We start from the raw sequence: 11,988 nt of genomic DNA, 5'->3' as shown, positions 1-11,988 counted from the left end.
TAATTTGTATTTCAGAAATGTTTTTTTTATTCATATAACATCATTTAGATCAATTCAAGTACATTCCAGATGATGAATCAATGCGAATCTTTGAAAAGAAAATCCAGAAAGCAAGTCTTATGTGTATAATAACCACATCTATACTCTTTATGTTCAGTATGTCACATGACAGTAATAGCACTACCTTAAATATAGACCAATAATGTGACAATAATAGCACTACCTTAAATAGATAATAAACAGGTAATTCTCATAAAAGACTTAGAGTTGAACATTGTCAGTAGTTTAAAAGCCATAATTTCACAGTTATGCACAAACAGTGTGATATTAAGTTGCCATGAATGCTACATTAACAAATGTAAGGTACAACAAGACATGTGATAGTCCCTTTATAATCCACCTGAGAACAATCCAGCAAGGCGATTTCAGCAATATTTTGACAGTTTCACTAAATCCCTTACCAAACATAAGCCTTCAGTAACGTTTTCATATTTACATATACATTATATATAGCATAGTGCAACTACATCAGTAGCATAGTACAACTCAAATTTCCAGTCCCATTTTCTTCTGCAGAACTCTCAGCCTACAACATTAAATGTATTATAATAAAAATAATTAACACATAAAAGGCACAGAGGTTCAATAAATCAATCGTTGTGAATTTGACCTTTTTTAGAGAAATGATTGAGACAACTTTAAAGCTCTGTGAGAAACTAGTGTTAAAATGTGACCAGAATGTAAATGCTGGCATAATATGACATACATTTATCTCCAAACAATTGTGTCTACAATCCTTAACAATAATTGCAAAACACTGCATGTAGTGAAGTTATCCCAAAAATAATCATATCAATGATCACAAACTAATTCGCCGCCATCTGGTGCCATCTAGTGGCTGGATTCGTACTCGAGAAACGCCATAATGTGCAGTAAGTGAACGAGGATCTTATTTTGAAAGCCGGAAGACCGAAAAGACTGAATACCGAAAGTATAAAATCGGCTATGTAATGAGTCCCGCAAATGTTATTTAATTCACCCAAAACACATTTTGCAACTCCGATCATCAATGCTTTAGTTATGAGCCGCAAATCAATTGAAAATAAAAACAAAATATTCAAAACATTAAAAAAAAAACGCAGCCTGGAAAAGATTCTAAAAAAAATCCGTTCCCATAGACATACTTGTCAGACTTGTCACTTCTATTTTTTTCCCTGTTTACTTCCCTCGCACAGCAACCGGAGCGATACAGACGGGTGCAGAACAGCGTTATGAAACGTAATTGATAAATAAAATAATAAGACGTCAAAAGACAATCTCTGCGTTCTAGGCTGCGAATGAGTTAAATAATGGTTTGAATCTTAGGTGATGTGGACCTTGACGGCAATTTCGTGAGAAATGCAAATGCTTATTTGCAGTATGCTTCAGCCAATTTGGTTAAGTTCCCTTGTTCTGTTTCTCTGGTGTCTTTTGCGCATCTTGATGATCCATCTGATAGTAAAATGAGCAAAGTTTGCAGCCTTAAAAAGAGCCATGAACACCCCACAGAGAATGGCTATGGAGTTCCAGGGATTCGCAGTCACAATCTGTTTGGAAATGTGGAATAGAGTGTTGAGATTATATTTAAGGCTCTGTTTTGAAAATCACTATGTACCCTGTATATTAATTATAGTTAATATTTTGTAAAACTACTACTGCTAAAACTAATATTAATATATAATTGCCATTATATTATTTATACTACTACATGGGAGAGAACGGGGGAGGGGTAGAACATACCAGTCTGATTTCTTGCATGAACGGATCTCTCCATTCGAACACCACAAAGAAAAGTTGATTGGTCCTCTCCTGTTCAGGCCTCTTGTCAATGAATTTGACCACACCCGACTGAAAGATATTAAACATAGATCATGAAATTGTTTTTCTTTTAACAATTAACCAAAATGAACATTAAAACGATGTGAAACTTAAAAGATAAATGATACCTCTTGCCGAAACTCCATAGCTTCGCTGCTTTTCCCAGCTGTCTTCACCAAAGACATCTTGACCCAGGTTCTGAATCCTCCAGAGAAAGTCCACATGGAGTAATTCTTCTCACAGTCTATCATGAACTTTGATTTATCTGCACTAGAGAATCAGAATGGCAGAGCTGACACCTTACCTACTGCATAAATCAATAAAAGAGCAAAGCAACTATCACACAGACTGACCATTCACCATTGTCTTGGCATAACATTGTGATTATGATAAATCAGATGATAATATTTTTACTAAGAACTTAAATAATTCTGTGTTTGCATTTACCAGGCTTATAGCATCAAGCCCATTTATATTTTGTCAAATCACATTATTCTAAAACATATTTTCTCCCTGAATGGAAACGGGTCTTGCAAGGACGGGTCATGCGTGCGTCCTACAAATCCCACAAGGGCAGCCGCAAGGTTGCGACACAGAAACATACACGTTACTAAAATAATAATAATAATAATAATATGGGGGGAAATACAAAGACAAAAAGGGGGACAACGGAGACAGCGCCTTTCACCTGAAACATTATTACTAATTTACTATGTAATCATTTCTTGTTTTTTACCTTGAATTCAAATCAGTGTAGTTGTTAAAAAGCATGTAAGTGATGGCACTGAAATCCTCCTCAGTTTCATTTTGACTGAACTGCATGAAGATCAGTTCTTTCTTCCTGACATAAGATGGGCCACGGACCACCAGAGCTTGCTTCTACAACACAAGACAAGAGGAGTAAGTATGACAGTATGTTTTTTTTCCTTAGCACAATGTTCTGGTTTCTCAAGCCTAATTTATACTTCGCCACACGACGTTGTCACATGCCATATAGCAGACCAACACTCTAACAACAAGTTGCCTCGATTACGACTTGTTGTGAACTACACTACACCATCATGCAACAAGGTATGAATCAATCGGGCTTAAGTCACTCATTTAACTGAAAGATATACCACAATCAAGGAGACGATTTTAGTAGGATAGACAAAGATCCCATTTACACTTTGCATGGATATCTCTTCTGAATAATGAGTGATCCGATCTCGACTGTGACTTTACATTGTTAACCGATCATAATGTGAGCCAGACCACCTCCAGGTGTGTTCTGGCAGATCTGATCCCATTCTGATTGCAATGTTGAGACTACATTGAGCAATAATAATTTTTCCATATCCAGAGATAACATTATCCAGATTCAGCTCACATAATGCAGTGTAAATACCGTCATAGAGAGACATTGAAAAAACTCTACACATTCATGGTCAAAGAAAATATTAGATTTACACCATGGATTCCACCCATGACAGTGAATCTTTTGACCATACCCACATGGTGGCCATTTGCGTAAATACTTGGGGGTGCGAGTGTGGGGAATGGCATTAGGGATTCCCCGGAGAATAATGTAAAAGTAAAATGAGCAACAGGAATATGTTCAATGTCTATGAAACTCAGCTAAACATATCGAATTCAGGAATGCTCGCACCAAAACACACTCGCCCTGGTTCAAATACGGCAACCTTGGAATAATCGGAATCACATGTTTCTGGCCAGCAAATTCCATTCACCCCAGTAAAATCCGGTGACCTCGGAACAGTCGAACCCACCAGGTATTTCTGGCCATTTGACCACTTTTTTTGACGTCTCAGGGTTACCAAGACTAGTGGGTGGGGTGGGGGGTTATTATTTTCTGTCGTAACTCGAACTGTGCTGCATCGGCTGAAGAGGACTTTGTCACGTTCGACTCACTTGCCGGCGGTGCCTCTCGTGGCTCAAGTCCGTTTCAGACGGTGTGCCTCCATCGTTGTAATTAAACTGTTTTTTGCCTAACTGCTTCCTAGGGCTGTACTAGTACTGTAGTCTGTTCTCACCAAGCGGGCCAAGTGGTCCGCCTCGCTGGGGGCGAGCGTTCTGTGCCAAGTGGGGCGAGTGGTCCACAGCTGGGGGCGAAAGTTCAGTGCAAAACATGGGCACAAGAGTGTTTTGGGGCGAGCGTTCCTGAGTCGTTACCAATAAATCATAGTGTGTCACTGACCTTTGTTTGATTTGTGAATGGGCCTATGTAAGTAACGTTTTCTATCACACAGTCACTTTCCTGAGGCTTCCCTGGCTCCACTAAAGGAGGTATGTCATGGTAGTGATGCTTGCAACCGAGCAGTTGAGCCTTCCCTGGATACAAAGCAATGCCTGTTCAAAGAAGAAAACATGGAATACATAACATGTAATAATGCCAAAACCACAAAGACAAATAAGCTGAAGCAACACTTGCTTATTGGCTTGCATGCACTTCACTGTGTTGCACACCATTCCACATGCTGGTGTTGTAAGTCAGTAATTACTTAACATTGAGTTGGGACAGCTAAATCAGGGAAGACTTTTGAAAAGCAAAATAATTAGGCTACATGCAGCCGTTCAGACTAGCGGCAAAAGTACAAGTATGGTTATTGCATTTACAATGGTTATGGTTACTGCATTTGATAACATATACAGTACATTGTTATCAAACATGTAAGGAAAGTATTCAATCTGATTTGAATTATTTAACACCAATATGAGTTGTTCTTCCTTTTTACAGAACAGAGTAGGAATTGTGGGGAGGAGGAAGGGGAGTCTAAATTGTGAAATAAGACATGATTAAATGATGCCTCACTGCTTCATTGGAGCAATGAAAAAGGTTGAAGCCAGCTCAACTATTTTTGTGATGCAGCAACAAATTTTGGGTGTCAGCTTGTAACTTCATATCGCTGGCTCTACTGAAAATGACTTGTAGGCTGTTGGTTTGTCGCTTCTAGGGTGAAGGTAGAATGACATTTAGTCTTTCTGTTTGTATAAAAAACATTTATGATCACTGTATGCTCCGACAGTTACACATTTTCCAAGTTATGTCCCTAATTTATACCCAAAATTATTATTCAATATTCATACACACCAGGAGGACAAAATGAGTCCATCTCTTTGTAAGTTACGGACATGACAGGGTGATTGAGTTTCTCCAAAAAGTCAGTGATGGTTTGGTAGGCCAGGAAGACAGCCACTGCGGTGAGCAGCAGGTAGATAAAGATGAGCACAACCGTGAATACATTTTTCAGGCATGCTTTGTTGAATTTTATCGATGGTGAGCCATCTTTACCGTCATCCTCTGCATTGAAAGGAAAGAAAAACAGGTGATTACAATTAGTGAACCTTTTCAATACACAGAATACAAGGGAGTGCCTAGAAATTTAGAAAACAGAAAAGGGGGTACAGAAGTGAGCAAATGAGAGCACCTTTTAGTTTCTACACATACTAACCTCCTTGTGGAAGCAAAACCCCAAGGAGTTAACACCAAATAAAGAAAAGGATTAAAGATAATCTCTAGTCAATATACCGTAAATAAATAAAAATCTGAAAACTACCCTATTTTGAAGTGCGAAACAACATTATTCATTTGTATTTAATCTATATTTAATTTTCTAAAAGAAAAAAATAAACATGTTTTGTGTTCACAAAAGGTACCACATTAGTAGGTAAATTAATCTACCATCCACCACATCCCTGGCCATATCAAGGCCTTGACATAGTACGACAGAGACATGGTTCACCTTGTGAGATACTGCCATTACACTCCTCTGGGTCTGGGTCATCAGTAACGTCTTGGAAAAGGTCTGGAGACTGGTTCTCTTCTTCATCATCAAACTGTAAGGTAAAGTCAGATATTTTAGCACTGTATCATTAGTTGATCTTTATTTAATAGGTACATATGAAACTGGTGTGCAGAGAGTTTATATGGCTAATGTCCAACTTTCCACTATCATAAAACCACAATACACTTAGGAGGTACAATAAAACAAACATGATCACAAACAAATACACACATGAGGTGAAACAACTAAAACAAAACAACAATACAATGACAAAATGGGTAGGCTACAGCTCTGGTTTGCTTTTAGATACCTTTGTTATGAAAACAATAAAAACATGTATATCTGGAATTATTTTGATATCAGTTTGGCAACTTGGCAATGTGTTCCATATCATATACAGTCCATTAAGAAGAAAGCTGATTGTCAAAATGTACAAATGTAGTTTTTTTAAACTAGTTACTCTGTTACTGTCTTGTCTTTGAATATATATATTTTTTAAAGATGTGGCTAGTGGATTGCTGACAGCAACAACAACTACAGGGGTGCCTGGTAGCTGGAGCACCCCTGACAGTTATAAGAAGAATTCGCCCCTGATTGCTGATATATTTGAAACCCACATTTGTGAAAACAAAATCAAGTAAAGCTCTCAAAGCAGAGCAGTCTATATGGTACAGAGTAGTATTACTAGTTTTGTTGATTTGTAGGTAGTACTATAGGTAGGCTATATTACATTAAGATGAAATAGGGTGTATTAGTAAAACAAAATGTATTTGCACAGCCTGAGCAACAATGAGAACTATCACACAAATGTTTTGGCTTTGAAAGAGTGTGCATCACATGCTACTTAAGTAAAGTATACTGAGACAGCATAAAGGCATAATTATCATGAGATTCATGACCTCTATGACGATTTCCTGTTTTTGGCTATTGTATATTTGTCTCTATGAATTGAACATGGCGGACCCTATTGTAAACAAGTGTAATGCTTTATGGTGTCGTCCACAGTTAACAGGCTAGTTGTATTGAGTTGTACTAGAAATGTACTGTAATTCTCCAAACTGTTAATACTTCAATCAATCAAACAAACAGCATACAACTCTGGTGGTACTTTTGTCTGGTTGGAAAAGTGAGTTACAGTATGATTAAGTGCCGAAGAAAGCAAACAAACAAAACATGCCTCATCTCAGAGTCTGTCAGCTGTAAAGCATGACTGTATACTTCGTCGCATGACGGTGGCGAACCCGAAAATAGCCGATCTACAAGCTCATAGCGTGTTGCGTCTGGAGCATAGACTGTGGTCTGGAGGCGTTGTGAGCGTGTATATTTGCCGTTTTAAACGCGCGACACCATCGTACCTGCGACGGACAGTTCAAGCACTGCTGCTTACAGTCACATGATACGTTATTTCTATCTTCGATCAGCTCACGCTAAAATGCAATGTGCACATTGTTTTTGTTCTGTTAACAATGGAAAGGAACCTGAAAGATAACAGAACATTCACTGGCAACTGTGTAAACAGTAACAGTACTTCAAACACACAGTTTCAAGCTCACCTCCTGGTATGTAGGGGAGCGCTCCCTCCTAAGCATTCCGATGGACTTCTCTCAATGAATAATTGATCGAATAATCCGGCTCGGTATTCATTAGTTAAAGGTCAGAAAATGAACTGTAATACTAAATGCTGCATTTTGGGGAGATAGTGTTTCCCTTCTTCTTCCCCCAGTGACGGAGTCACAACAACTTATTTTGTCACGACACTGGCACATCCCCGGCCGTCTCTACTCCTTCCCTTGGTTAATATATTCACTTCCCTCCTGGCCTGCATGCGTCCTCGAAGAAAAGCCTCCTAGCGTTAAACCAGTTTGTGTAGCCTGTTGACTATAGCCTGGTTAATAAACCAGACCGAATCAGCCGTTGGCAAAAAAAATGCCTGCCAGTGTTGTGTGATATTAGTCTGGCTTATTAGCCAGGCTATGTTGACTAGGCCCTCGATCCCAGCCTTGAGAAATGTGTTTGTGAACTGCAACAGCGGCCAGTGCACCTTTGTCAAGTGGGGACTGCAGAGCTGGGCAGTGGGCACTTGAAGTGTGCACATCTTTGTTCTGTGATTCTGTGTGGCTTACATAGAATCCAATCCAAAGTATTTTGAACTGAGAAATTGTGGAAGTGTCTGTCAAGAAACATACCTATGCTATAAATGCTCACGTAGCAATGTTGTTTTAATGTATAAAGGGGTCTGACCGTGCATGTGACTGAGACACTGACTGATTATGGGTTCTACATGTAATATACATGATACATCCATGATTTGTTTTACACAACTGTGGCTGCTGTGCTGTGCGGGCCAATCACAGTGTGCTAAATGCACACATGACTTTAGTACACAGGAAGGAGGCGCAATTTCCGTGTTAGATTCAACTTCAGGGGTTAACCATGGCAACGCTACAACTCTGTGTCATGTTAACCATTCTACTGTATACAACTTTGGCGGAAGATATTAAATTGAAACATAAACCTGCCAGCAAACCTGTCCGTTTGTTCACTGAGAAAGAGCTGACAAAATATGACGGGAGCGAGGTAAGTTGCCATGCTAGTCTAGCGCGCGCATGCGTGTGTGTGTGTGTGTGTGTGTGTGTGTGTGTGTGTGCGCGCGCGACGTGCGCGTGCGTCCGGTTTTATATGGAGTAGCCTTGGTAATGATTCATCTATCCTGTTTTAGGAGGGACAGCCTATTTACATGGCAATAAAAGGAGTGGTGTTTGATGTTACCAAGGGAAAAGGTAAATAACAGAAATAAGGTGGGCTTGCGACCTCACTGAACTGAACCTGAACATGAATTTATCACTAAGTTCATGGGTGAGGTGACACAGCTCTGACTGTCACCCATGATGAACAATAATTTGTAGGACCTCGTTATTGGCGTGGTATTGGTTGTTAATGTTTAACATCCCAGTAGATGTAACAAAACTAAGTTTATTATTATTACCGTATTAATATCCATTTGATTCTTAGGCCTGCTCTAATGCTGCCTCATCTAAATAAGACACTCAAAAGTTAAATAAAATGTAATTGACAGTTGACACATTTGTATTTTGTTTTCTGCAGAGTTCTATGGTAAAGATGCGCCATACAACGCCCTGGTTGGCAAGGATACTACAAGGGCTGTGGCTAAAATGTCCCTAGATCCTGCAGACTTGACATCTGACACTGTGAGTTGATGAAAAGCAGAAATAAGTTGGAGCATGAACAAAAGTATTACTTTTATTTGACATAAAAAAGTGCCTCTAATAATGACCAAAATAAGGACACCAGTGTTGTAACATCCATAGCAAGTTTCTACATAGGCACTCACTCTAGTTAAATAACAGAGAGGGTGATTACAACTGACTACCCTAGTGTAGTGGTTAGAGCTTATGCCTTTCATGCGGAAGGTTGTGGGTTCAAACCCTGCCTGGGGTCGACGTTAGCAAGGGCATGCACTTGGCCTCACCCCCCGAACCCAGTACAGCATCTTGCAATGGGTCTGGTCTACAAGATTCGATACACCACCAAGATACCCATGTACCTGTCTAGATACTTCCTTAATGTTAACGAAGTCCACACCCACAACACCAGAGGAAGTGCAACGAACCATGTACAACCCAGATTCGGCACAAACAAGGGACTAAATTATTTTCGCTCCTATGCCACCAAAATGTGGAACGCCCTACCAACAGTCATTAAGACATGTGAATCCCTTGACTCCTTCAAAACCGCTCTCAAAGGGCAACTACGGATGGCTGCAATTCGAAACTGGCCTCCATAAAATCTGAATCCCCCCACCGCCCACCCTTTTTTCCCCTCACTGTATATGTTTCTTTTCCCTTTTTACCTCCCTTATGATGAATTCCCGTTCTGTTCTTTGACTATATAGAAGTGTCTATTTGTACGTCTCTAAATGTTTTGATGAATTGAACAAGGTGGACCCTCTTGTACAAGTGTAATGCTTAATTGGGTCTTTGTATTGAGTTTGTGCTTGAAATGTACTGTAATTCTGCAAACTGTTAATAAATATTTCAATCAATCAATAAATGCGGTCGCAACAGGTTCCCAACGCCAAATCAAATGGGTTCAGATCTGAGTCTTCTGAGGAGGCGCGTCTGAAACCTGTCCTGGACGGGATATCCGGATGTAAAAAAATCCATGATTACAACAGATATTGATATGTTGCATCTTTAATACACGTGGATTGTGACTACATCAATATTAGTTGTTTTGATGGTGGTAATCTAGTCATTTAAGATCATTTGATCTGTGTGCTCATTGTAGATCTGCTATTTTCAATATTTTGGGTCGCAGCAGGCAAATGTCTAATCTCTCTTTTGTGTCTCCACCTGAAAAGTTTGGAAACCACTGCCCTAACCTATTTCCTATTTGAGGAAATGCCTTGTATTTAAATGTTAAAAATGTAATTTGAATGTTTCAGGAACGTTTCTTCCCTTCTATTGTTTGACAGACAGGCCTGACAGAAGAGGAACTAAAATCCCTGGACAGTGTATTTGAGGGAACATACAAAGCCAAATACCCCATCGTGGGTTACACTGCGTCTTGTATCCTCAATGAGGATGGAAGTCCAAATGAGAACTTCAAACCTGAGGACCAGCCCCATTTCCAACTCAAGAGAGATGAGTTCTAATCTATTTTTACATAGAGAGACGAGTTAAATATATTTTCACATTTTGAAAGGACCTTTTTATATTACACCTTTGAGTAATTTATCGCTAAAGGTACATTTATCAGGCTTTATATTACACCTTTGAGTAATTTATCATTAAAGGTACATTTATCAGGCTTTAAATTACAGTGTAAACTGTAAAACATACATTCAGAATTTGTCCAACAGTGAGAAAGTTATCACCAATACATAAGGAAACATAATGCAGGTGGAGGAAACTACTACTACTAGAAATTACTAGTTTATTTGATGGATTTTCATATTACTTGAGCTGATTAAGTTGAGTAGCACCTGTGAAATCCATTCAAAGCACACGTTATCCTTTTTAATATACGTATATTGATGTGGATATGAGGCTTTCTTGATTCTTTTATTTTTTTGCAAACAAGGATTGTATTTGACAGTAGGGATTTGACACTATTGTATAATCCTAGATGAGCTATTCCTTTTCACATGCAAGTGTATACAAAGCAGTGATAGTCTTCAGACCATAAATGAGCATAAATACTCCTCCCTTTTGTTGTGATTGAAAAAAAAGGTCAAATGAAGGAAATACAGTATGTATGTTTAGTATATAATGTCACTGTGTGACAACTGTTTGCCTGGAGATCTATTTCATATCTATTTCATTAGTAATGTATACAATTAAAATAAAAGGTTCCAAAAGATATGAACAATGTTCAATGACATTTACGTGCAGCCTTTATGTTTGTAATTAAGTTGACAACTCGTACTCAAATGCTCTGAATGTGTAAACATCCCAAAGCACTCTTATGGTTATTTTGTTGTGTATGGTTTGTGTATAAATATCATTAATACATAGTATTTTTATTCAAAGACAATTTATCATTAGAACTAATATCTGAGCACAACAATGTGTCAGAATACAGGGGCTATATTAATATTATCTTTTTTTTTTCTTTTTTTTTTTTTTACAGTTCGTAAATCTCTTATGTCATCCAAATCACTTTAAGTGTCAGTTGCAGTAGTTAATACTTATGTTATGTTATGGAACATTTTCTTAACAATCTATTTTCTTGACCTACCCTGTTGTTGGTTTACTGGGGTTCATTCCATGCCGCTTTTTTCAATCTTGCACTTTTTATGTCGCTCCGGATGAACACGTCTGCTAAATGCCAAATCATAATGTACCTGTACGGTAATTTTTCCTATGGTTACAATGGTGCAGAACATATTGACTCGTTACATAAGTAAATACTGACAAAAGGACGTGGTCATGTGACACAGTTGCTGTACAACAGAATAGATCAATCTATCCGTTACTCTATATTTTACAACACAAACAGGCAGGATATATTCTAAAATTGGATATTGGAAACAGTATACCTCCACTATAAAGCAGATGGGTCAATGGGTCAGTGTTGGACAATATAATATCACCCAAGTGCAATATCACATGAAAAATATATACTAGTTCCTTGTCAGTGCTAACTCTTACAGTTGGTGCTAGGGAAAGCACAGACAAGACAACCACTTGTCTCCTCTGACACGCGTGATGTGAAGACCAAATCTTTTCACCTGAGGAAGTAAATAAAGTAATGCATGCAGAGGTACATTCCTCCTAGATCCACACCCTGCTGAACAGGCACCTTGTCCAATCTGTAGTAGTCG

At 38.6% G+C, this 11,988-nt stretch overlaps 2 protein-coding genes across 3 annotated transcripts; one reads left to right on the top strand and one right to left on the bottom strand.

Moving 5' to 3' along the window:
• Positions 1 to 110: 110 nt before the first annotated feature.
• On the bottom strand, positions 111 to 7,667 carry pacc1 (proton activated chloride channel 1). Its single transcript, XM_079528070.1, has 8 exons — positions 7,196 to 7,667; positions 5,601 to 5,694; positions 4,949 to 5,158; positions 4,055 to 4,206; positions 2,594 to 2,736; positions 1,986 to 2,127; positions 1,780 to 1,887; positions 111 to 1,586 (listed from the first exon to the last, which is right to left on the bottom strand). Exons 1-8 carry the CDS (start codon positions 7,229 to 7,231, stop codon positions 1,425 to 1,427), a joined length of 1,047 nt encoding a protein of 348 aa, XP_079384196.1. The 5' UTR covers positions 7,232 to 7,667; the 3' UTR covers positions 111 to 1,424.
• Positions 7,668 to 7,980: 313 nt separating this feature from the next.
• On the top strand, positions 7,981 to 11,041 carry nenf (neudesin neurotrophic factor). Of its 2 annotated transcripts, XR_013792288.1 has the most exons (5): positions 7,981 to 8,219; positions 8,362 to 8,422; positions 8,748 to 8,851; positions 10,138 to 10,408; positions 10,459 to 11,041. XR_013792288.1 is itself a non-coding variant. In XM_079528262.1 (4 exons), exons 1-4 carry the CDS (start codon positions 8,076 to 8,078, stop codon positions 10,315 to 10,317), a joined length of 489 nt encoding a protein of 162 aa, XP_079384388.1. In that variant the 5' UTR covers positions 7,981 to 8,075; the 3' UTR covers positions 10,318 to 11,041. The 2 variants fall into 2 exon arrangements, 1 of the variants encoding a protein (XP_079384388.1); XM_079528262.1 differs by having other exon boundaries at positions 10,138 to 11,041.
• The last annotated feature ends 947 nt before the right edge of the window (positions 11,042 to 11,988 follow it).

This window comes from Electrona antarctica, assembly GCF_951216825.1.
Source record: "Electrona antarctica genome assembly, chromosome: 18".
NCBI classification, from domain to species: domain Eukaryota; kingdom Metazoa; phylum Chordata; class Actinopteri; order Myctophiformes; family Myctophidae; genus Electrona; species Electrona antarctica.
This window is presented reverse-complemented; position numbering and strand designations above follow the sequence as displayed.

What these genes read in the sequence shown, in the direction of transcription:
- nenf (XM_079528262.1), top strand. Translation starts at nt 8,076, where the DNA reads ATGGCAACGCTACAACTCTGTGTCATGTTAACCATTCTACTGTATACA. An exon ending in CAAAATATGACGGGAGCGAG is followed by an intron (nt 8,220 to 8,361) that starts GTAAGTTGCCAT and finishes ATCCTGTTTTAG; the next exon opens with GAGGGACAGCCTATTTACAT. An exon ending in CAGACTTGACATCTGACACT is followed by an intron (nt 8,852 to 10,137) that starts GTGAGTTGATGA and finishes ATTGTTTGACAG; the next exon opens with ACAGGCCTGACAGAAGAGGA.
- pacc1 (XM_079528070.1), bottom strand. Translation starts at nt 7,231, where the DNA reads ATGCTTAGGAGGGAGCGCTCCCCTACATACCAGGAG. An exon ending in GGACTCATTTTGTCCTCCTG is followed by an intron (nt 4,207 to 4,948) that starts GTGTGTATGAAT and finishes TTCTTTGAACAG; the next exon opens with GCATTGCTTTGTATCCAGGG. An exon ending in CTATGGAGTTTCGGCAAGAG is followed by an intron (nt 1,888 to 1,985) that starts GTATCATTTATC and finishes AATATCTTTCAG; the next exon opens with TCGGGTGTGGTCAAATTCAT.